At 42.7% G+C, this 26,840-nt stretch overlaps 1 protein-coding gene across 2 annotated transcripts in view; it reads left to right on the forward strand.

Moving 5' to 3' along the window:
- The window catches only part of LOC128642788 (multidrug and toxin extrusion protein 1-like), a 676,487-nt gene that overhangs the window by 538,989 nt on the left and 110,658 nt on the right, over positions 1–26,840 (forward strand). For both annotated transcript variants that reach the window (XM_053695585.1, XM_053695586.1), the window contains exon 14: positions 21,653–21,722. In XM_053695585.1, the coding sequence (XP_053551560.1) occupies positions 21,653–21,722 (70 nt within the window). The remainder of the gene's footprint in view (positions 1–21,652; positions 21,723–26,840) is intronic.

The following is a 26,840-nucleotide window of genomic DNA, read 5'->3' on the forward strand; positions in this document are numbered from 1 at the left end:
AAGTCTGCATAGTCCCCATTCCACTGATTGAGCATGCACAGTTGTAATGGTCTTAGAGGAATTCGAGCAAAAGGAACTATGTCCATTGCTGCAACCATCAATCCTACTACTTCCATGCACTGAGCTATGGAAGGCTGCAGAATAGAGTGAAGAACTTGACAAGCGTTTAGAAGCTTTGACTTTCTGACTTCTGTCAGGAAGATCTTCATTTCTAAAGAATCTATTATTGTTCCCAGAAAGAGAACTCTTGTTGACGGAGACAGGGAACTCTTTTCTACGTTCACCTTCCACCTGTGAGATCTGAGAAATGCTAGAACAATGTCTGTATGAGCTTTTGCCTTGGAAAGAGACGACGCTTGAATTAGAATGTCGTCTAAATAAGGTGCCACTGCAATGCCCCTCGGTCTTAGAACCGCCAGAAGGGACCCTAGCACCTTTGTGAAAATTCTGGGAGCAGTGGCTAAACCAAATGGAAGAGCCACAAACTGGTAATGTTTGTCCAAAAAGGCAAACCTTAGGAACTGATGATGATCTTTGTGGATAGGAATATGTAGGTACGCATCCTTTAAATCCACGGTAGTCATATATTGACCCTCCTGGATTGTGGGTAAAATTGTTCGAATGGTTTCCATTTTGAACGATGGAACTCTGAGAAACTTGTTTAGAATTTTTAAATCCAGAATTGGTCTGAGAGTTCCCTCTTTTTTGAGAACTACAAACAGGTTTGAGTAAAACCCCTGACCTTGTTCCACTGTTGGAACTGGGTGTATCACTCCCATCTTTAACAGATCTTCTACACAATGTAAGAATGCCTGTCTCTTTATTTGGTCTGAAGATAAGCGAGACATGTGGAACCTTCCCCTTGGAGGAAGTTCCTTGAACTCTAGAAGATAACCCTGAGAGACTATTTCTAGTGCCCAGGAATCCGGAACATCTCTTACCCAAGCCTGAGCAAAGAGAGAGAGTCTGCCCCCTAATAGATCCGGTCCCGGATCGGGGGCTACCCCTTCATGCTGTCTTGGTAGCAGCAGCAGGCTTCTTGGCCTGTTTACCCTTGTTCCATCCTTGCATTGGTTTCCAAGCTGGTTTAGCCTGGGAAGCGTTACCCTCTTGTCTAGAGGCTGCAGAGTTAGAAGCCGGTCCGTTCCTGAAATTACGAAAGGAACGAAAATTAGACTTATTCTTAGCCTTGAAAGGCCTATCCTGTGGGAGGGCATGGCCCTTCCCCCCAGTGATGTCTGAAATAATTTCTTTCAATTCTGGCCCAAAAAGGGTCTTACCTTTGAAAGGGATATTAAGCAATTTTGTCTTGGAAGATACATCCGCCGACCAAGACTTTAGCCAGAGCTCTCTGCGCGCCACAATTGCAAACCCTGAATTTTTCGCCGCTAATCTCGCTAATTGCAAAGCGGCATCTAAAATAAAGGAATTAGCTAACTTAAGTGCATGAATTCTGTCCATGACTTCCTCATATGGAGTCTCTTTATTGAGCGACTTTTCTAGTTCATCAAACCAGAAACACGCCGCCGTGGTGACAGGAATAATGCACGAAATTGGTTGGAGGAGGTAACCTTGCTGCACAAAAATCTTTTTAAGCAAACCCTCCAATTTTTTATCCATAGGATCTTTGAAAGCACAATCGTCCTCAATGGGAATAGTCATGCGTTTGGCTAGTGTAGAAACTGCCCCCTCAACCTTAGGGACTGTTTGCCATGTGTCCTTCCTTGGGTCGACCATGGGGAACAATTTCTTAAATATAGGAGGTGGGACAAAAGGTATGCCTGGCTTCTCCCACTCCTTATTCACTATGTCCTCCACCCTTTTAGGTATCGGAAAGGCATCAGGGTGCACCAGGACCTCTAGGAATTTGTCCATCTTGCACAATTTTTCTGGAATGACCAAAGAGTCACAATCATCCAATGTAGTTAGTACCTCCTTAAGTAATGCGCGGAGATGCTCTAACTTAAATTTAAAAGTCACAACATCAGGTTCTGCCTGTTGAGAAATTCTTCCTGAATCAGAAAACTCTCCCTCCGACAAACCCTCCCTCACTGCCACTTCTGACTGGTGTGAGGGTATGACGGATAAATTTTCGTCAGCGTCTTCTTGCTCCACTGTATTTAAAACTGAGCAATCACGCTTTCTTTGAAATGCTGGCATTTTGGATAAAATATTAGCTATGGAATTATCCATTACTGCCGTTAATTGTTGCATAGTAACAAGCATTGGCGCGCTAGATGTACTAGGGGTCGTCTGCGCGGGCATAACTGGTATTGACACAGAAGGAGAGGATGAAGAACTATCCCCACTACCTTCATTTGATGAATCATCTTGGGCAATCTTATTAAATGTGACAGTACTGTCCTTACTTTGTCTGGACGCCATTGCACAATTATCACATACATTTGAAGGGGGGGCCACCTTGGCCTCCATACATACAAAACATGTTCTATCTGAAGGTACAGACATGTTAGACAGGCTTAAACAGTCTAATAATGCAAAAAAAAAACGTTTTAAAACAAAACCGTTACTGTCTCTTTAAATGTTAAACAGAGCACACTTTTTTACTGAATATGTGAAAAACTATGAAGGAAATATCCAATCTTTACCAAATTTTCACCACAGTGTCTTAATGCTTTAAAAGTATTGCATCCCAATTTTCAAGCTTTTAACCCCTTAAATGAGGAAACCGGAGCCGTTTAATCAATTGGCACTTTTAACCCCACTACAGTCCCAGCCACAGCGTTTGCTGCAACTTCACCTGCCCCTGGGGGTTATACGATACCAAATGAAGCCTTCCAGGAACGTTTTCAATGATCACCAGACCCTCTCACATGCAGCTGCATGCACTGCATCCAAAAGAAACTGCGCAATTATGGAGCAAAAATGAGGTTCTGCCTACTATAGTGAAAGGCCCTTCCTGACTGGAAAGGTGTCTAAACGACTGCCTGGCGCCTAAAAACGTTCCCAAACACTAAAAGTTTAGAAAATCACTTCAAAACTGCATAAAAACTTAAATAAAGCAGGGGGCGGAGCCTAGCCACTGCTGAGAATGGCTGCGTTCTAGAAAAGCTCCGTTGTCCCTGCTATATTTACACTAAAAATAAGTACTAATTAAGTAAATTTAAATGATATAACTTGCAGCCTCTAGTCCCTCAACCCTAAGGCTCACACCGGACAAGTTTTATAACCCCTTGGGAGCTGGAAAGACATTTGCTCGGGGAGGACCCGGGGCACCATCCCCCTGCATTGAGCCCAGTTAAACCACTCACCGCGGCTCTAAGGAAGACATCCAGGCTTGATCACACATACAGCCACAAGAGAACTGACCGGACTGTCTGTGGAGCTGTAGCCATCGGAGCTGAGGTGGATTTCCCCTTCGCCCTTCACTGCCCAGAAACACTGCAGTAATACAGCCGACAACCCTCGCAGAGACGCCATAGTTCCCAGCAGTGAAAGTGCGTGACCGCGCACCCGGTCATCAGTGCTCAACAGAGGCCTGCTCCATAAGACTGCCTCGGCTGGCGGTACCTTCAGACACGACCCTTAGGCGCAGAGAGGTCAGGAGATTGGAGCTCTCGCCGGCAAGGAACCATCTTCCTCCACAGAAAAGGAACGGCCACGTGGTAGAGGGCCGCATCGCTCACACACAGACAGTACCGGGTAAGCGGCTGGTCGCACAGCCATTCCAGCAACACAGGGGTTTGGGGACCCAGGCTGTCTTATAACCCGGTCACATTTAATAAGCAGAGGGAAGGAGGAGAAGGCCATTATTTATAAGTAAGCTCAACACACCCTGATATTTTGGCGGGTCTGGCCTGCACCACATTTGAGTATAATTTAATCAAAGGCCCTGCCTGTACACTATCCATCACTACAGCAGTAGCAACAGGTTATTGCCCCTGGAATATCAACCACAGCATTTCAAAAGGAGTTGGGTACTGAATTGGTGCACAGTCTCATTGCAGCAGATTTAGGAGTCTCACTAGCTCTGGAATCTGCCTAGCAATTACACATCTGCTTTAACATTTTTCATTCATCCTAATTGGGAGAATATATCCCTGGAATACTCATAACACTGGTCTGCAAAGAGAGGAGGATAGGAGAAGCTGTAATTGCAAGTGAAAAGGGGAATAAGTAGACTGATTACGCAATACTATCTGGGCCTCCCCCCCTTTCTTTTCTCACATATCCCCCCTTTTTTTTAACTAAAACAGCCAAATAATTTATATATATGTGATGCCCAACAAAAGACAAACTAGACTACCTAAAAATACGCAATCCTCTAATGAAAAACTACTTAATAGCAAGTGAGCCTGGGGTGTCGGCAGGGAAACAGGATGCCCAGCTGAAATCTACCTCTGCACAAATTCACGATCCCCCGACAGTGCCCACTCATTTGCATTGTGTGACCAGGGAAGATCTCAGGCTTCTCTCCTCAAAAGAGGATATCAGAGAAGCTATGAGAGACTTTAAATCTATGTTCCATGAGCTTAAAAGAGACATCACAGCTGTTGATCGCAGAGTGACTCAGGTGGAGGACAAACATGAGACACTTAGCTCTGACCTTCAACATCAAGCCAGTTTCCTGCAGGCGCAGGAGAACACAGTGCACTCACTTTTAGATCGTGTGGAAGACCTTGAGAACCGCAGCAGGAGAAACAATCTCAGGCTGCGAGGGGTCCCTGAAACAGTGGAACCCCTGCAATACAAGCATATATACAAGACTTTGTCAAGTATCTTCGAAATTATGAAATGAGCCGAGAGATCAAAATAGAGAGAGCCCATAGGGCACTGCGCCCTAAACCCCCAAATAGAGCCCCCCCAAGGGATATTATCCTAAAGTTACTCTCCTTTAAAGGGACATAATACTCATATGCTAAATCACTTGAAACTGATGCAGTATAACTGTAAAAAGCTGACAGGAAAATATCACCAGAGCATCTCTATGTAAAAAAGGAAGATATTTTACCTCACAATTTCTTCAGCTCAGCAGAGTAAGTTATGTGTAAAAAGTTATACTCAGCTGCTCCCCAGCTGCAGGTAAAAAAATTAAAAAAAATGAAGAAATGAACAGCAGCCAATCAGCATCAGCAGTGCTGAGGTCATGAACTCTTACTGTGATCTCATGAGATTTGACTTAACTCTCATGAGATTTCATAGTAAGCTTCCTTTACCTGATTGGTGAAATAATATGAGAGTGCACAATGCTAGTCCCTTCAGATGTCCCAGGACAAACACACTAAAATGCTGCTTAGAAATCCTTTACAATGGGAGGTGGCTACTGAGGAACTTTTGAGGTAAAATATCTTTCTTTTTTACATAGAGATGTTCAAGTGATATTTTCTAATCAGCTTTTTACAGCTATGCTGCATCACTTTCAAGTGTTTAAACATTTGGGTATTATGGCCCTTTAAAGAAAAAGAGGACATACTGAGATTGGCCAGGAACAAGCAGATAATAGAATTCAGAGGAACAGAAATACAGGTTTACTCAGATCTCAGCCCTACTACGCTCCAAAAGAGTAGAGACCTCAAGTTTGTTACTTCCACATTAAAAGCTAACAGGATCCCATACAGGTGGGGCTTCCCTACAAGTCTCATCGACAATAAGGATAACACCACACATGTTCTCAGGACCCCCACTGAACTGCCATCCTTTAATCAGGCTTTGGGCCTCAATATAAGGCTCCCTGATAAAGTTCCTGTGGCCCCCTTGGATCAAGCGGCTGAAGAAATCAATGGACCCCATCATCTTCCAAGCTGAGTGGTGAGAGACTTTTAGATGATACTATGTACTGTTCTGCTTTAATTCGCACTTTGCTTATGGACAAAAGTTCATTTATATGAAGTGAAGGGCCGGCCGTGACCTAGTTAGGTCCCAAAATGTTGCTGTTGAAGAATGGTTATATATATGTTAGGTGTATTCTTGTTTTAATGTTAAGCCAAATGTTTGCATTTCTCCCTGATCTGGGTAACCATTGTGATATCTAGACAATAAGTTCTCAGGTGGCCATAATGTAGTGAGCTTTACATAAGGGAAAGGCACTTAGAATATACCCAAAATCGAGAAACATGTTTAAAATAAGACCAAATTAGAAGCCTAGAAGCTCCCTTGAAACATTGAACAGTGGGGGGGGGGGGGCAATGGACCTCTTAGTCTCCTCCCATAACCCATATTGAAGATAACTGTCTCCAACTAGTAAATATCATGTGTAGGTTATCATAGTGGGAACATACATCATAGACCCATTATACTTATACAGACATCACAGAGGCCATGAATAGTAGATGGCCCTTAATTTCAACAAGGGGAGAACTTTTACTTTTCAGATCTTTAATAAGCTGGTCTATAATACATGTTATCGAAAGCTCATTATATCACAAGATGATAGGATCAGGGCCCCCCCCTTCTATAACACCCGGAGGGAAGACTGGATGAGCTGCAACTCAATTCAAATATGTACTTATTTAAAGTTATACGTTTTTTCAAAATGTTGTTATATAGTGTAAAATAGCAGGGAACACTACCCCTGTTTTGGTACCTTGGTTTTTTGTCATTTTTGTTAGAAGTGTAGGTGCATACCTTTGTGTCACATTGGTTAGTAGTTTTGCTAATATAAATTGTTTTGTTACACAGGTATTACTGATTTTCCACTTACCTTCTCACAACCAAGGTCTTTTTTCTCTTCACCCCGAACACCTAACCCACCTCTTTACACCTCCCCTTTCTTCCTCTTCCCCTTCTCTCCACCTTTTCCTGTTTACCCCCCCCTTTTTTTTTTTTTTTTTTTTTTCCTCTTCCCTGCCCCCCTCCACCCAGAAAATGGTGGGCTTAAGGACTAAACCCTGTTCCATAGAAATGATATCCGTAAATGTGAAAGGTCTCAATAGCCCCGCTAAACGCTCCATGGTCTTCAGGGACCTACACAGACATGGGGGGGATATTGTTTTTTTACAAGAAACTCACTTTGTGTCTGGCCACGAACCACGCTGGTCTAACCAAAAATATCCCACCGCCTTTTTTGCATCAGGCCCTAGCAAAAAGAATGGGGTTGGCATCATCTTTAGCTCTTCAATACCGTTCCAACCTATGACTGTGCACAGAGACCCAGAGGGCAGGTACTTATTACTAGTTGGTCTGATTTATGGTAGGCCCATTACCCTCGTTAATGTATACTGCCCCAATCAACTCCAACACACTTTCTTCCAAACTGTGATCCACAAGGTCCTGGAGTTGCAGTCTGGTATTTTGTTTCTGGGGGGAGACATGAATATTGCTTTGGACCCAACTATAGATACCTCCAATGGACTCTCCAGCGTCCCCCAAAGGGCTCTCAAACTTATATCAGCATTACTAAAAGAAGTAGCACTTCACGACATCTGGAGGGTACAGCACCCCACCACTAAAAACTACACATTTTATTCACACCCCCACAGGAAATACTCCAGAATAGATTACTGGCTTACAGACACTACAGGACTAACAATCACCACGAATAGTACCATACTCCCTATCACTTGGTCGGACCATGCCCCGATCACATGCACGGTGTCCTGGTCGGACACACCCACCACACCATTTGTATGGAAATTAGACGACACTTTATTAGATGACTCGGCTCTGAGATTAGAAATTGAAAAAGCCTTAAGGGAATATTTTCAAATACACGAGAGGTCAGAAATTCAACCAACCGGGGTTTGGGAAGCCCACAAGTGTACAATCAGGGGCATATTTCTGAAACAGAAAGCTAGAATAGTCAGGATGAGAAAGGAGCTATATCAGAGACTGCTGAATGAGGTGGACACGGCTGAAAAAGCTCACAAAGCTGCACCTGCCGAAGACCCACTTATCAGGGCTTTGGCCCAGGCGAGAGCAGCACTTTTGAAGTTTCTGCAAGAGGATCAACAAAAAATAGCCTTAATAATGAGACAACAATTTTTTGAACAAGGCGACAAAGCAGGACGCCTCCTCGCCAGGGCCATTGCGCGCAAAAAAAAGAGACATTATGTTCATTCCATGATGCACCCTGATGGGATGCCCAGAGAGGATGGCAAGTCGATAGCTGAGATATTTGGGTCTTACTACGCAAATCTTTATAACATACAAAAAGATCCTCGGGGTCAAGAGCAAGAGGCGAGAAAGATACAGGAGTACCTTGACAAAGTTGAGGTCCCAAAACTCTCGAAATCAGATTCTGAAGCCCTAGACGCTCCATTCACCATGGAGGAGATCAAAAAGGCTATCAAAGATATGACATCCGGTAAGAGCCCAGGCCCAGACGGCTTCGGAGCCAAATATTACAAAGTCTTCAGGGACTTATTAGCCCCGGGAATGCTAAATCTCTTTAATTCACTGACAGAGTCTCCTCTGTTGCCTCGATCGATGCTAGAGGCTCACATCACTGTAATCCCTAAACCGGACAAACTTGACTCCAGACCTGAGAACTATCGACCTATATCTTTGCTCAACCTGGATGTTAAGATCCTAGCTAGAGTAATAGCCAACCGCTTCAATAAATATCTTCCTCAGCTGATCTCTCCTGATCAGGTGGGTTTTGTCCCAAGACGAGAAGCGAGGGATAACACCCTCAAGGTCCTCCAGATGATCACTTATGCTCACAATAATAAAGTACCGCTAGCCCTGGTCTCAACAGATGCCGAGAAAGCATTTGACCGGGTTAGCTGGTTATTTATCCAACATACTTTAATCAAATTCGGTTTTGGTTCTAAGATTATCAACAGGATAATGTCTCTGTACTCGTCCCCGAATGCAAGAGTGAGGGTGAATGGCACTCTCTCTGAGGCCTTTACGATTGGAAACGGGACTAGACAGGGATGTCCCCTGTCCCCACTCCTATTTGTTCTCACGATTGAAATTTTGGCAAGCAAAATACGATCAAACACTAAGATAAGAGGACTTAAGGTGGAGGGCTCCGAGCATAAGCTCGCCATGTACGCCGACGATGTCCTGTTACTAATATCCGACGCGGAACACTCACTGAAGGCAGCGGTGGAAGAGTTCTCCGCATATGGGAAAGTGTCAAATTTCCTTCTGAACCCCCAGAAATCTGAAATTATGAACATCACTGTCCCCCCAGGCGAGTTTAAAGCCTTAGAAGACAAATGCCCCCTAAAGGTTGCCCATGAGAAACTCAAATACCTAGGTATACTTTTAGTACCTACTATAAAGGGGATTGTGGATCTGAATTATAAATCTGTCAGAGAGACGATATAGTCAGGGACTTATCGAATTGGAGAAACAAAACCATCTCCTGGCTGGGCCGTACAGGAGTGGTTAAAATGAACATGCTCCCACGAGTACTGTATATCATGCAGACTATCCCTTCAACTGCTGCATCCCACCTTATCCACCAAATCCAATCAGCGATAGAATCGTATATATGGAGAGACATGAAGCCGAGAATCAGCAGGAGAACAATATATCTTCCCCGAAGCTGTGGTGGTTTGGGTATACCAGACTTACGAATTTACCAAAAAGCTATATTTCTCCAGAGACTGGTCGAATGGTGTCATAACTCTCCCCAAAAAGCCTGGATTCAGGTGGATAATAGCATCCTGAAAAGAAGTAATGTGGGTGCTCTGGCTTGGATCTCTCCTCCCCACCGACCCCAAGTGGCCAAGCTCTACCCTCTGGTAGATGAGGTCCTAGCGGGCTGGGATAAACTACTTAAAAAAGCCTCCTACATATCCACCCCGAGCTCTCCGGTCACCCCCATCAGGGAAAACCCTGACCTGGGATTTGTCGCTGGTGCACATCGTTCAGATAGGAGCTGTAGCTTGGCCGATTTTTAACATTCTCAGTCAAGACAATCTGAAGACCCAGGAAGAATTAGCTGAATGGGATAGTGAAGTTTTCACCTCATGGTTCAGAGTAGCACAGATTCGACACTTTTTTGACACACACAAAGAGAGACCCGACTTTACAAGACGTAGGACTCATTTTGAAAATCTATGTACAGCGACAGTATGCCCATCCCACTTGATTTCGCAACTATATAAACTTTTCTTGCTAGGAAATGAACAACCCCTCCCAACATATACACAAGCATGGCAAGATGACTTAGGGCTAGAGATAAGTCGTGAAGAATGGAACAAGATTTTCGATAGGACTAGAAGAACCTCTGTCTCAGCTAGGGTCCAAGAAACACAGTACAAACTGCTAAGTAGGTGGTATCTGACTCCCCAAAGACTGAAACACATTTATCCTCAAACTGGAGGGGGATGCTGGAGAGGGTGCGGAGGGGAGGGTGCCCTCCTACACATTTGGTGGACTTGTCCACTGATTCAGCTCTACTGGAATAGCATAATGGCCGAGATGAGCAGGGTCCTGGGAGTCATCATTCCCCCTAATCCTAGCTACTTGTTATACCATCAATTACCCAAAATGGTGGGAGAAGATAAGTACCTGCTCCTTCTGCTGATGCTTAATGGGGCAAAAGGCCTAATTCCACTTTATTGGAAAAAACAAACTTTTCCCACCATTCAAGAATGGAAAAATAAAATAGCTGACCTTCTGAGATTAGAAAGGTATCATTATCTTAGAATTGGGAAACTGTGCACACATGAACTGATGTTGCTCACATGGGAAGGGAGAGGATTATAATTCAATGGTAACGAAAAGATGACAATGCTTCTGACTCCTCTCCCCCCTCTCCTTCCCTTCCTCTTCCCTTTTTTTTTTTTTTTCTTTTCCCCCCTCCTTGCCTTGTCGTCTGGTCCTCCCCTCTCCCCCCTCTTCCCTTCTCCTGAGCCCCCCTTGGCTCTTCCTTTGTCGAGCCCCTTTACCTTTAACACCTTGACAATTCTTTCTTTTGGTCAGGGAACCATGGCCACCTCGGGAAGACATTATCCCACGGCTAGGTGTAACATGTAAGCCGTGCAAAGTCACTCCTTATCTTGATTTACTCCCGAGGTTTAATACATTAATTACCTGTTTATATGTCTTCATTGTATAACTTGAATATATAATTTAGTAAGAATAGCTTTTATCGCAAAATCAGAACAGGATCTATATTGAAGTCATATACTGGGATGGCCTTCTCAGGACATCTGAGGTATTACATTGTACTGATTTAGCAGAATTCGTTAAAATATGCGAAATGTATGTAACAAGTTGTACTCACTTATGTAATCAGTAATCCTGTTTGAAGCATTGTACCTCTGTCATTTGTATATCATCTTTCTCATTTCGCTAATAAAGCTTATTTGAAAAATAAAAACTTAAATAAAGCAATCGATTTAGCCCACAAGAGTGTCAACCAGTGTATAGCCCATAATAAGCCTTCATTCTGTTAAGAGTCTAAGAAAATGGCTTACCGATCCCCAAGAGGGAAAATGACAGTCTTCTAGCATTACACAGTCTTGTTAGAAAATGGACTAGTCATACCTTGAGCAGAAAAGTCTGCAAACTATTCCCCCCAACTGAAGTTCTCTGGGCTCAACAGTCCTGCGTGGGAACAGCAATTGATTTTAGTTACTGCTGCTAAAATCATACTCCTCTTTTAAACAGAACTCTTCATCCCTTTCTGTTTTAGAGTAAATAGTACAAACCGGCACTATTTTAAAATAACAAACTCTTGATAGCAGAATAAAAAACTACAACTAAACACCACATACTCTTCACCATCTCCGTGGAGATGCTACTTGTTCAGAGCGGCAAAGAGAATGACTGGGGGGGCGGAGCCTGAGGAGGGGCTATATGGGCAGCTTTTGCTGTGCTCTTTGCCATTTCCTGTTGGGGAAGAGAATATTCCCACAAGTAATGGATGACGCCGTGGACCGGACACACCAATGTTGGAGAAATTCTACATTTCTAGCAGGGCCAGAAAACTGAAAATAATAAACAATAAACATATAAGCAAAGGCTTAAACATAGTCTCGGACATATCGAGGGAACATCACCCCATCACCCCGACCAGAGACAAAGTTCTTGTTTTTGATATATATATATATATATATATATATATATATATATATATATATATATATATATTTTAATATAGAACTTCCACTGGAAGATTCCATCAATAGCGACATGAAATTGCTAATACCAGAATCCCAGAACAAAAATTCTTCCTAAGAAGAGAGTCAATGTATCTCACGCTCAAAAATAAAGGAAAATAAAAACTTATTAACCGGATTAGAAAAGAAATCAGGCAAGCGCACACAAAAGATAACATAAGGGAAATTAAAACCGTCATACGCCACAATTCCTCAAGACTTCCGAACTGGGAATCAGATACAAACACATAGAAAAACAATATAGAGACGATAAGGAATAGGATCACCATACCTCCAGTCATCTAAACAGGCTCACTATCTGAATAAGCAGACTGAGATTCAGCTGACGTGTCAGAACTAGGATCCACCAACACGATTAGAACTTCTCTCAGAAGTACACGCAGGCGAGCCATTCTAAATCTAAAAGCAAAATACACCTCAGTCGGGGTATCCAGGGTCTCCGACCCTATAGGTAGCCCCTCTGAAGCCTCAGAGGAGACCGCTTCCCCACAGTCGGATACCACAGTCTTCTTGCATGCCAGACCTTGGGTAGGAGTACACGGATTAAGTCTTTGCTTGCACGTGGCAGGAAGATGCAAATGCGCTAAGGTCAGAGATATGGCCATGTGAAACCGGGCAGTAACCTCTGGTGGAAACAGACCTCCTTCAGGAGAAGGGGTAACGGTATGCAGGGCAACCACCTGTGTGGGAACAGAAGATGTAAGGGAACGTACCTCACAGGATGCCAAATCCTCAGAGGACGATGGCTCATTGGTCTCTAACATTCCCACATGGGAAGATGGGAACACTCTATTGCAGCATACAGAACATAATTGAGAGGGCTGGGTTACCCGGGCCTGCTCACAATAAACACAGGTATCAAAATCTGGATCAGAGGCAACCCCCTCTAACATATCAGCATCCTCCATAACTCAACTAAGCAGATTATGGTCAATAAAAGAAAACAACTGCCACCTTACACCCCTAATGGCTGGGGCACTCACCACCTCCTATGACCCAGACAGATAAAGAAAAAGTATCCTCTCCGCAGTCGCACGTCAGGAATACAAAAATGGGAAACAAAAAACATTGTGCAGCGGGCAGGATTCATTACCGGAGAAAGCGCAGCCTAAAAAATGGCGCAGCTCGAAATAACCTATACGTTCCGTAAAAGCCTATGAGCCCCAAACAACCATACACATAAGCAGTCAAAATCACATAACAAACATGATTAAAAGCCCCCACTGTTTAATAATCCCCCTCCAGAGATTTTAACCCTTCATTCCATAAAGATAAAGGAGTTCCACTGAGACCTTGCCTTCTCATTACGTTACAAGCATGTAAAAAAATAAAACAATCTTACCGGAATCTATGCCGTGGAACAGCAACACGGTCATTCAAGTTTGACAGATGATAGCAACGCTTCTGACATGGACTTGAGTGCAAAAAAGCAGGCAGCAAAACTCGTCAACGCTGATTACTTATGGAGCTGTTAATATGAGTCGGGGTGGTTTTCTCCCTGCATCACCGGACTCTGACTTTCATCAATGCTCTCACTGAGAGGCTGACAAGACAACTTAAAACTCCAGTCCCATCTCGAAGAGTACTACCCTCCATAAGGAACTACTCCGTATCTTTCGACACTTCTCTGCCAACCTCCTGTGACGAAAGGCAATAAATGACTGAGAGATGAGGGAAGTGGGGAAGGTATTTAAGCCTTTGACTGGGGTTTCTTTGCCTCCTCCTGGTGGCCAGGTTCTGTATTCCCAAAAGTAACGAATGCAGCTGTGGACAATCCCTGTATTTAGAAGGAAATAACAAAAAACAAAAAAACGATCAGTTATATCTTGTGCACTAACCCAGCACCATGTTAGACCAATTGCGCTAAACCCAAAGTGAGTTTCTATGTGAAGAACATTGGAATTGAAAGTATTTATATTAAAAAAACATTGAAATGCAGTAAAAATGAATAAAAATGAAAAATTGCATGTTTGGTATAAATATATCTTTCTTTCTATCTATGTCTATATATAAGTGTATACATGTGTATTTATGTGCATATACATGTGTATATATGTATGTATGTGTGCACATATAGATTTACACATATAAGCACATAAATAAACACATATATATACACATATATAGACACGCACACAATACATTGGAGCCCTTCCCAGTCAAAGACATTGCCATATACCTTATCTCTTTTCAACCCTTTGAAAACATTTATATTAATAATTTTGATATATTTTTATATAAAAAAGTGTATTTATGTGTGTAGTACTTAAAGGGACACTGAACCCAGATTTTTTTCTTTCGTGATTCAGATAGAGCATGAAATTTTAAGCAACTTTCTAATTTACTCCTATTATCAAATTTTCTTTATTCAATTGGTATCTTTATTTGAAATGCAAGAATGTAAGTTTAGATGCCATCCATTTTTGGTGAACAACCTGGGTTGTCCTTGCTGATTGGTGGATAAATTCATCCACCAATAAAAAATGCTTTCCAGAGTCCTGAACCAAGAAAAAAGCTTAGATGCATTCGTTTTCAAATAAAGATTGCAAGAGAACAAATAAAAAATGATAATAGAGGTAAATTAGAAAGTTTCTTAAAATTGCATGCTCTACTATCTGAATCACAAAAAAATTGGGTTCAGTGTCCCTTTAATTTTAATGTATTTTTACGTGTTTTGTGCAACTTTTTGTTAACCCTTACAGTTATCTTCAGGTTTCAAGCTGAGCTAAATATTATAGTGCAATTTCGGCTTGCACTCAAACAACTTTTAATACCAGCGCATGTTAGCGCGGTCGTATATCCACTGAAAGTAATGATTGCGCTCGAGTGAAGTCGGCGTTGCTAACCCTTCTATGGTTAACGAACTTTACAATGGACTTGTGACATCAAAGTTGCACTCTAATGGTAGAACGGTCCAGCAATATTGTTTAGCGCTTAACCAGGCTTGGTATGTGTGAGTTACGCATTTTGTAGGTACTTCCTGTTTTGTAAGGCCACACCCACTGGCCAGTTTTCCGTTTTGCTGGGAGAACCATAACAATTTACAAATTTATTGCACTTAGATTGGCTCCTTTTGCATTTTGGTGCCCTTTTTGTGTGCTTATATCTTGATGAAAGAAAACATTAAAACAAGTCATGAAGAATCTCCATGGTTGAAAGTATTTAAGAGTCGTTAAGACATGTAAAAGCTGACACTCTTTAGAATAAAAATCTACTTTAAAATGTTTAAACTTTAAATACATTAATAGGGCAAAATTATTCATGTTCATTATTCTGGGCCAATTATTCACAGAATAAATAACAGAATTTATGCTTACCTGATAAATTACTTTCTCCAACGGTGTGTCCGGTCCACGGCGTCATCCATTACTTGTGGGAAATATTCTCCCCCACAGGGAAAGGCAAGGAGAGCACACAGCAAGAGCTGTCCATATAGCTCCCCCTCTGGCTCCGCCCCCCAGTCATTCGACCGACGGTTAGGACAAAAAGGAGAAACTATAGGGTGCCGTGGTGACTGTAGTGTATAAAGAAAAAATTTTCAACCTGATTAAAAAACCAGGGCGGGCCGTGGACCGGACACACCGTTGGAGAAAGTAATTTATCAGGTAAGCATAAATTCTGTTTTCTCCAACATTGGTGTGTCCGGTCCACGGCGTCATCCATTACTTGTGGGAACCAATACCAAAGCTTTAGGACACGGATGAAGGGAGGGAGCAAATCAGGTTACCTAAACGGGAGGCACCACGGCTTGCAAAACCTTTCTCCCAAAAATAGCCTCCGAAGAAGCAAAAGTATCAAATTTGTAGAATTTGGCAAAAGTGTGCAGAGAAGACCAAGTTGCTGCCTTACATATCTGGTCAACAGAAGCCTCGTTCTTGTAGGCCCATGTGGAAGCCACAGCCCTAGTAGAGTGAGCTGTGATACGGTCAGGAGGCTGCCGTCCGGTAGTCTCATAAGCCAAGCGGATAATGCTTTTCAGCCAGAAAGAGAGAGAGGTAGCAGTAGCTTTTTGACCTCTCCTCTTACCAGAGTAAACGACAAACAAAGATGAGGTTTGTCTAAAATCTTTTGTTGCTTCTAAATAGAACTTTAAAGCACGAACAACATCTAAATTGTGTAATAAACGTTCCTTCTTTGAAACTGGATTCGGACACAAAGAAGGAACAACTATTTCCTGGTTGATGTTCTTGTTGGAAACAACTTTTGGAAGAAAACCAGGCTTAGTACGCAAAACAACCTTATCTGAATGAAAAACCAGATATGGTGGATTACACTGCAAAGCAGATAATTCAGAAACTCTTCTAGCAGAAGAAATAGCAACCAAAAACAGAACTTTCCAAGATAATAACTTAATATCTATGGAATGTAAAGGTTCAAACGGAACCCCTTGAAGAACTGAAAGAACTAAATTTAGACTCCAAGGAGGAGTCATGGGTCTGTAAACAGGCTTGATTCTAACCAAAGCCTGAACAAAAGCTTGTACATCTGGCAAAGCTGCCAGTCGTTTGTGCAACAAGACGGATAATGCAGAATCTGTCCTTTTAGAGAACTAGCTGACAACCCTTTATCCAAACCTTCTTGGAGAAAGGAGAGAATCTTTGGAATTTTAATCTTACTCCAGGAGAATCCTTTGGATTCACACCAACAGATATAACTTTTCCATATTTTATGGTAAATCTTTCTAGTCACAGGTTTTCTGGCTTGGACCAGAGTATCTATCACAGAATTTGAAAACCCACGCTTGGATAAAATCAAGCGTTCAATTTCCAAGCAGTCAGCTGCAGAGAAACTAGATTTGGATGTTCGAATGGACCTTGTACTAGAAGATCCTGTCTCAAAGGTAGCTTCCATGGTCGAGCCGATGACATATTCACCAGGTCTGCATACCAAGTCCTGCGTGGCCACGCAGGAGCTATCAGAATCACTGAGGCCTTCTCCTGTTTGATCCTGGCTATGAGCCTGGGAAGGAGAGGAAACGGTGGAAACACATATGCTAGGTTGAACGACCACTAATGCATCCACTAGAGTCGCCTTGGGATCCCTGGATCTGGACCCGTAGCAAGGTATCTTGAAGTTCTGACGGGACGCCATTAGATCCATGTCTGGAATGCCCCATAATTGGGTTAACTGAGCAAAGACCTCCGGATGGAGTTCCCACTCCCCCGGATGGAAAGTCTGACGACTCAAATAGTCCGCCTCCCAGTTGTCTACTCCTGGGATGTGAATAGCAGATAGATGGCAGGAGTGATTCTCTGCCCATTGGATTATCTTGGTTACTTCCTTCATCGCTAGGGAACTCTTTGTTCCCCCCTGATGATTGATGTACGCAACAGTCGTTATGTTGTCCGACTGAAATCTTATGAACCTGGCTTCCGCTAGCTGAGGCCAAGCCAGGAGCGCATTGAATATAGCTCTTAGTTCCAAAATGTTTATCGGGAGAAGCGACTCTTCCCGCGACCATAGGCCCTGAGCTTTCAGGGAGTCCCAGACCGCGCCCCACCCCAAGAGGCTGGCGTCGGTCGTGACGATAACCCACTCCGGTCTGCGGAAACTCATTCCCTGAGACAGGTGATCCTGGGTCAACCACCAGAGAAGTGAGTCCCTGGTTACCTGATCTACTTGAATTTGGGGAGACAAGTCTGTATAGTCCCCATTCCACTGATTGAGCATGCATAGCTGTAATGGTCTTAGATGAATTCGAGCAAAAGGAACCACATCCATTGCTGCGACCATTAGTCCTATTACTTCCATGCATTGAGCTATGGAGGGTTGAGGAATAGAATGAAGAACTCGACAAGCTTTTAGAAGCTTTGCCTTTCTGACTTCTGTGAGAAAGATCTTCATTTCCACAGAATCTATTTTTGTTCCCAGAAAAGGAACCCTTGTGGACGGTGACAGTGAACTTTTTTCTATGTTCACCTTCCACCCGTGAGATCTGAGAAAGGCCAACACAATGTCTGTATGAGCCCTCGCTTTGGAAAGGGACGACGCTTGGATTAGGATGTCGTCTAGATAAGGTGCTACAGCGATGCCCCTCGGCCTTAGGACCGCTAGAAGGGACCCTAGCACCTTTGTGAAAATTCTGGGAGCGGTGGCTAAACCGAATGGAAGAGCCACAAACTGGTAATGTTTGTCCAGAAAGGCGAACCTCAGGAACTGATGATGAGATTTGTGGATTGGGATATGCAGATACGCATCCTTTAGATCCACGGTAGTCAAAAATTGACCCTGCTGGATTGTCGGTAAGATTGTCCGAATGGTTTCCATCTTGAAGGATGGAACTCTGAGGAACTTGTTTAATATCTTTAAATCCAGAATTGGCCTGAAAGTTCCCTCTTTTTGGGAACCACAAAAAGGTTTGAGTAAAAACCTAGACGACTGGGTTTATCACTCCCATCTTTGATAGGTCTCTTACACAATGTAAGAATGCCTGTTTCTTTATCTGGTCTGAAGATAAGCGAGACAGGTGGAACCTTCCCTTTGGAGGAAGTCCCTTGAATTCTAACAGGTATCCCTTGGAAACTATCTCTAGTGCCCAGGGATCCAGAACATCTCTTGCCCAAGCAGAGCGAAGAGAGATAGTCTGCCCCCTACCAGATCCGGTCCCGGATCGGGGGCTACCCCTTCATGCTGTCTTGGTAGCAGCAGCAGTTTCTTGGTTTGTTTACCCTTGTTCCAGCCTTGCATGGGCTTCCAAGGCGGGTTTGGGCTGGGCCGCGTTACCTTCTTGTCTAGCGGCAGTGGAGTTATTAGCCGGTCCGTTCCTGAAATTGCGAAAGGAACGAAAATTAGACTTGTTCTTAGCCTTAAAAGGCCTATCCTGTGGGAGGCATGGGCCCTTACCCCCAGTGATGTCTGAAATAATTTCCTTCAATTCCGGCCCAAAAAGGTCTTACCCTTGAAAGGAATATTCAGTAACTTAGTCTTGGACGACACATCTGCCGACCAGGATTTTAGCCAAAGCGCCCTCCGCGCTACTATAGCAAAACCTGAGTTTTTCGCCGCCAATTTCGTTATTTGAAAGGCGGCATCCAATATAAAGGAATTAGCTCATTTTAATGCGTGAATTCTGTCCATGACTTCTTCATAGGAAGTCTCTTTCTGGAGCGACCTTTCTAGTTCTTCGAACCAAAAGGACGCAGCTGAAGTGACAGTAATAACACACGTAGCTGGTTGAAGGATGAACCCTTGCTGAACAAAAATCTTTTAAGCAATCCTTCCAATTTTTTATCCATTGGATCTTTGAAAGCGCAGCTGTCCTCTATAGAATAGTTGTGGCGCTTCGCTAGTGTTGAAACAGCTCCCTCAACCTTCGGGACCGTTTGCCATGCGTCCCTTCTAGGGTCTACTATGGAAACATTTTCTTAAATATAGGGGGGTGGGGCAAAGGGTACACCTGGCTTCTCCCACTCCTTTTCCACTATGTTCGCTACCCTCTTAGGTATTGGAAAAGCGTCGTCGTGCACTGAGACCTCTAAAAATTTGTCCAATTTGCACAACTTCTCTGGTACTACCATGGAATCACAGTCATCCAGAGTAGCTAATACCTCCTTAAGGAAAGCGCGGAGATGTTCTAGTTTAAACTTAAATGCCACTAGATCAGGTTCTGCCTGTTGAGAAATTTTTCCTGAATCTGAAATTTCACCCTCAGACAGCCCTTCCCTTACAGGCCAATTCCGAATGATGCGAGGGTAAAATAGATAAGCATCGTCAGCGTCTGATTGTTCATCCTTTTTATCTGTATTTAAAACTGAACAATCACGCTTTCTCTGAAAAGCTGGCAGTTTGGATAAAAGATTTGCTATAGAATTATCCACTACTACTGATAATTGTTGCATAGAAATAAGCACTGGCGCGCTAGGTGTCGCCTGCGTGGGCAAAGCTGGTGTAGACACAGAAGTAGAGGAAGTAGAGCTATCCCCACTACCTTCATTAGATAAATCATCTTGGGCAACATTATGAAATGTAACAGAGCTGTCCTGATTTTGTTTGGACGCTATGGCGCAATTATCACAAACACTCGAAGGGGGAACCACATTTGTCTCTACACACACAGAACATAGGTTATCTGATGGCATAGACATGTTAAACAGATTTAGGCAGGCAAACAATGCAATAAAAACGATTTTAAACAAAAACGTTACTGTCTCTTTAAATAATAAAATGACACATTTATTTCTGAATGTTCAAAAAACTATGAGGGCAATATCCGATTTTTCTGAAATTTGGACCCCAGCAAATATGGACACTCTAGCTCTTAAAACAAGCAAACCGGAGCTAATTGTTGGATTTAACCGTTTTTTATACACTACAATCCTGCTACAGACTTGTTGCAGCTTTTTACCTTCCTTAGGGGTCACCATTCACAGAAAAAAAGCCTTTTGGAGTCACTTTCTGAGCCACAGGACCCTATCTGCATGCACTGCCTTGTAAATCAACTGTGCAGCTGAAGCACCAAAATGAGGCTTCCTCCCTCAGCACACTAGAGTGAAGGGGCCTTCCTGACTAGATTTAGGTGTCTAAAACAAGCCAGATCAATAAAAAACGTTCCCCAGTGTATGTGAGCTTATAAAATATTTCAAATGGTATCATATTGTAATAAAAACCAATCAATTTTGCTCCTAACAGTGTCTACCAGCATAAAAAACAAAAAGGGGAAGCCTGTTATCTTTTTGCTGAGGGTGAAAGAAAAATGGCTTACCTTTTCCCCTGAGGGGAAATATGACTGTCATCTAGCATTAGCCTGTGTTGTTAGGAGACTAGTCATACCTGAAGCAGATGAGTCTGCAAACTGTTACCCCCAACTGAAGTTCTCTTGTTTCAACAGTCCTGCGTGATAACAGTAATGGATTTTAGTTACTGTCTGCTAAAATCATAGCCCTCTTAAACAGAAATCTTCATCACTTTTCTGTTATAGAGTAAATAGTACAAGCCAGCACTATTTTAAAATAACAAACTCTTGATAGAAGAATAAAAAACTACAACTAACACCACAAACTCCTCGCCATCCCCGTGGTAGATGCTACTTGTTCAGAGCGGCAAGGAGAATGACTGTGGGGCGGAGCCAGAGGGGGAGCTATATGGACAGCTCTTGCTGTGTGCTCTCCTTGCCTTTCCCTGTGGGGGAGAATATTTCCCACAAGTAATGGATGACGCCGTGGACCGGACACACCAATGTTGGAGAAATATATATATATTGCAGTCTCTTTAAAATGACAGTAAAGTCAAAATCAAACTTTCATAATGTAGATAATATTTTAAACAACTTTCCAATTTACTTCTGTTATCTAATTTGATTTGTTCTCTTAGTATCTTTTGGAAGAAACACATACCTAGGTAGGCTCTGGAGCAAAAATGCACCACTTTTGTCATTAGCTCACCCAATGTGTTCAGCTAGCTCCCAGTGGTGCTCTGCTGCTCCTTCAACAAAGGATGCCAAGAGAATGGAGCAAATCTGATAATAGATGTATATTGGAAAATGGTATGTTCTATCTGAAATATGGGTTTATGTCCCTTTAAATAAATTACTTTTAGGTGTCAGCCCCGCTACTGGAAATCACTGATCACCTGCAATATTTTACAACGCATATTTTCTGCTTCTGTTACAGAGAGATAATCAGCCTGGTCAGCTATGTGCTCCCAGTGTACGCGGCACATCACCTGTTCGATGGATGTGTGGTAAGTCATATCTGTTTTTGTGATTTCTTATGTAATGATATCATGGGCTAAAAAGATCACCCAAAATATGCACATATACTCCTAAAGCTGTGCCTTTATCTCACTGTGCCCATGTCAAGAGAGATGGGGCAGAGTCTGAGCAATGTAGGTGCAGTCTGATTGGGCCAGGGCAGCCTGGTTGTTCCAGCTGAATGGTTTATCCAGTTATGGGAAGTTTGTGGGTGGAGTTTGGGAATTCTTGGTCAAGCTTCTGGTTTTAACTATATACAGTACTATCTGGGATGTAAATACAAAAAAGTATGAAAGCTGGGTTTACCTTTAATTTCTGGACTATCCTGTAAATTCATTGATGATTTGAAGGGGTGTAATGGCACTTTCTAGCAAATCGGCTGTTTCCAGGGTCTACAGTTGGTGGCAATCTGTTAAGATAGATAGCAGGACAAATCTCTAGTATATCTGTGCAAGTGGGAGAAATCCTCTGAAATATAGTACCTCCATTGGTGGGCACTACTACACAAGTCAAAACAAACAGCAATACAGAGGATGCACCTAAAACAGGCAATATCTTGCTATGGGTACCCAATAATGTAATAGGAAATACACTATAGAAATGGACTTATAATGTACTTATAAATGAAGATATTTTTGGAAATAAAAACATAAGTAAAAGAGCTAAAAAAAAGCAAATGGAAGTTAAAAAAATTGAATGGTACAATCATATACATAGAATGGTGAAAAAGAACTACAACATGAAATGATTTTATCTTTAAAAAGCTCTGATATATAAATATTGGTTGGCCAACCTTAAAGGGCCATAATACCCAAATGTTTAAACACTTGAAAGAGATGAAGCATAGCTGTAAAAAGCGGATTAGAAAATATCACCTGAATATCTCTATGTAAAAAAGAAAGATATTTTACCTCAAAAGTTCCTCAGTAGCCACCTCCCATTGTAAAGGACTTCTAAGCAGCATATTAGTATGTCTGTCCTGGGACAACTGAAAGAATGAGCAGTGAGAACTCTCATATTATTTCACCAATCAGGTAAAGGAAGCTTACTATGAAATCTCATGAGAGTTAAGTCAAATCTCATGAGATCACAGTAAGAGTTCATGACCTCAGCACTGCTGATGCTGATTGGCTGCTGTTCATTTCTTAATTTTTTTAATTTTTTTACCTGCAGCTGGGAGCAGCTGAGTATAACTTTTTACACAGAACTTACTCTGCTGAGCTGAGGAAATTGTGAGGTAAAATATTGTCCTTTTTTACATAGAGATGCTCAGGTGATATTTTCCTGTCAGCTTTTTACAGTTATACTGCATCAGTTTCAAGTGATTTAGCATATGAGTATTATGTCCCTTTAAGATATTAATCATATGGAAAAAATACTATCAAATAAAAAACTTAATCACATTAGCAATAAAATCACATATAAAATCAGGTGACTGGTGGGTTCTGGTAAACACCAGAAGATAAACAGCAGTTCCTCCCCCTTTAGGGTGAAAGGACAGCAATTTGTAATACAAATCCTTGTGGATATAAAAGTGGTCTTCTAACCAAAGTACCGCTCAGTGTATGAGGTACTTTTGTATGTGCACAGTACCTTAAAGGGACACTAAATCCATTTTTTTAATGGTTCAGATTGAGCGTGCAATTTTAAGCAACTTTCTAATTTACTCCTATTATCAATTTTTGTTCATACTCTTGCTATCTTCATTTAAAAAGCAGGAATATGATGCATAGGAGCTGGCCCATTTTTGGTTGAGAACCTGGGTTATGTTTGTTTATTGGTGGGTAAATGTAAGCCTCCAATAAGCAAGCACTATCCATGGTGCTGAACCTAAAATGGGCTGGCTTCTAAGATTTACATTCCTTAGACAGTGGCTTAAAAAACATAATTTAAGCTTACCTGATAAATTCCCTTTCTTCTGTAGTGTGATCAGTCCACGGGTCATTATTACTTCTGGGATATTACTCCTCCCCAACAGGAAGTGCAAGAGGATTCACCCAGCAGAGCTGCATATAGCTCCTCCCCTCTACGTCACTCCCAGTCATTCGACCAAGGACCAACGAGAAAGGAAAAGCCAAGGGTGAAGTGGTGACTGGAGTATAAATTAAAAAATATTTACCCTGCCTTAAAAACAGGGCGGGCCGTGGACTGATCACACTACAGAAGAAAGGAATTTATCAGGTAAGCATAAATTATGTTTTCTTCTGTTAAGTGTGATCAGTCCACGGGTCATCATTACTTCTGGGATACCAATACCAAAGCAAAGAGTACACGGATGACGGGAGGGATAGGCAGGCTCTTTATACAGAAGGAACCACTGCCTGAAGAACCTTTCTCCCAAAAATAGCCTCCGATGAAGCAAAAGTGTCAAATTTGTAAAATTTGGAAAAAGTATGAAGCGAAGACCAAGTTGCAGCCTTGCAAATCTGTTCAACAGAGGCCTCATTCTTGAAGGCCCAAGTGGAAGCCACAGCTCTAGTAGAATGAGCTGTAATTCTTTCAGGAGGCTGCTGTCCAGCAGTCTCATAAGCTAAACGAATTATGCTACGAAGCCAAAAAGAAAGAGAGGTAGCGGAAGCTTTTTGACCTCTCCTCTGCCCAGAGTAAATGACAAACAGAGAAGACGTTTGTCGAAATTCCTTAGTTGCCTGTAAGTAAAATTTTAGAGCACGACTACATCCAGGTTGTGCAGTAGACGTTCCTTCTTTGAAGAAGGATTTGGGCATAAAGAAGGAACAACAATCTCTTGATTGATATTCCTGTTAGTAACTACCTTAGGTAAGAACCCAGGTTTAGTACGCAGGACTACCTTATCCGAATGAAAAATCAAATAAGGAGAATCACAATGTAAGGCTGATAATTCAGAGACTCTTCGAGCCGAGGAAATAGCCATTAAAAATAGAACTTTCCAAGATAACAACTTTATATCAATGGAATGAAGGGGTTCAAACGGAACGCCCTGTAAAACATTAAGAACAAGGTTTAAACTCCATGGTGGAGCAACAGTTTTAAACACAGGCTTAATTCTGGCCAAAGCCTGACAAAAAGCCTGGACGTCAGGAACTTCTGACAGACGTTTGTGTAACAGAATGGACAGAGCTGAGATCTGTCCCTTTAATGAACTAGCAGATAAACCCTTTTCTAAACCTTCTTGTAGAAAAGACAATATCCTAGGAACCTAACCTTACTCCAAGAGTAACCTTTGGATTCACACCAATATAGGTATTTACGGCCATATCTTATGGTAAATCTTTCTGGTAACAGGTTTCCTAGCCTGTATTAAGGTATCAATAACTGACTCAGAAAATCCACGTCTTGATAAAATCAAGCGTTCAATTTCCAAGCAGTCAGCTTCAGAGAAGTTAGATTTTGATGTTTGAAGGGACCCTGTATCAGAAGGTCCTGTTTCAGAGGTAGAGACCAGGGTGGACAGGATGACATGTCCACCAGGTCTGCATACCAAGTCCTGCGTGGCCACGCAGTGTGCTATTAGAATCACTGATGCCTCTCTTGTTTGATTCTGGCAATCAATCGAGGAAGCAACGGGAAGGGGTGTAAAACACGTAAGCCATCCTGAAGTCCCAAGGTGCTGTCAGAGCATCTATCAGGACTGCTTCCTGGGATCCCTGGATCTGGACCCTAACGAGGAAGCTTGGCGTTCTGTCGAGACGCCATGAGATCTATCTCTGGTTTGCCCCAACGTCGAAGTATTTGGCAAAGACCTCCGGATGAAGTTCCCACGTCCCCCGGATGAAAAGTCTGACGACTTAAGAAATCCGCCTCCAGTTCTCCACATCCCGGATGTGGATTGCTGACCAGGTGGCAAGAGTGAGACTCTGCCCAACAAATTATCTTTGATACTTCCATCATAGCTAGGGGAGCTTCTTGTCCCTCCCTGATGGTTGATGTAAGCTACAGTCGTGATGTTGTCCGACTGAAACCTGATGAACCCCCGAGTTGTCAACTGGGGGCCAAGCCAGGAGGGCATTGAGGAACTGCTCTCAATTCCAGAATGTTTATTGGCAGGAGACTCTCCTCCTGACTCCATTGTCCCTGAGCCTTCAGAGAATTCCAGACGGCACCCCAACCTAGAAGGCTGGCGTCTGTTGTTACAATTGTCCAGTCTGGTCTGCTGAATGGCATCCCCCTGGACAGATGTGGCCGAGAAAGCCACCATAGAAGAGAATTTCTGGTCTCTTGATCCAGATTCAGAGAAGGGGATAAGTCTGAGTAATCCCATTCCACTGACTTAGCATGCACATTTGCAGTGGTCTGAGGTGTAAGCGTGCAAAGGGTACTATGTCCATTGCCGCTACCATTAAGCCGATTACCTCCATGCATTGAGCCACTGACGGGGTGTTGAATGGAATGAAGGGTGCGGCAAGGCACTTTGAAGTCTTGTTAGCCTGTCCTCTGTCAGGTAAATCTTCATTTCTACAGAATCTATAAGAGTCCCCCAGGAAGGGAACTCTTGTGAGTGGAACGAGTGAACTTTTCTTTTCGTTCACCTTCCATCCATGTGACCTTAGAAATGCCAGCACTAACTCTGTATGAGACTTGGCAGTTTGAAAGCTTGAAGCTTGTATCAGAATGTCGTCTAGGTATGGAGCTACCGAGATTCCCCGCGGTCTTAGTACCGCCAGAAGAGCACCCAGAACCTTTGTGAAGATTCTTGGAGCTGTAGCCAATCCGAATGGAAGAGCCACAAACTGGTAATGCCTGTCTAGGAAGGCAAACCTTAGGTTACCGATAATGATCTTTGTGAATCGGTATGTGAAGGTAAGCATCTTTTAAATCTACAGTGGTCATGTATTGACCCTCTTGGATCATAGGTAAAATTGTCCGAATAGTCCTCCATCTTGAACGATGGAACTCTTAGGAATTTGTTTAGGATCTTTAAGTCCAGGATTGGTCCTGAAAGTTCCCTCTTTTTTGGGAACCACAAACAGATTGAGTAAATACCCCTGTCCCTGTTCCGATCGTGGAACTGGATGGATTACTCCCATTAACAAGAGCTCTTGTACGCAAGCGTAGAAACGCCTCTTTCTTTGTCTGGATTGTTGACAATCTTGACAGATGAAATCTCTCTCTTGGAGGAGAGTAATTTG

This window comes from Bombina bombina, chromosome 12 (assembly GCF_027579735.1).
Source record: "Bombina bombina isolate aBomBom1 chromosome 12, aBomBom1.pri, whole genome shotgun sequence".
NCBI classification, from domain to species: Eukaryota; Metazoa; Chordata; class Amphibia; order Anura; family Bombinatoridae; genus Bombina; species Bombina bombina.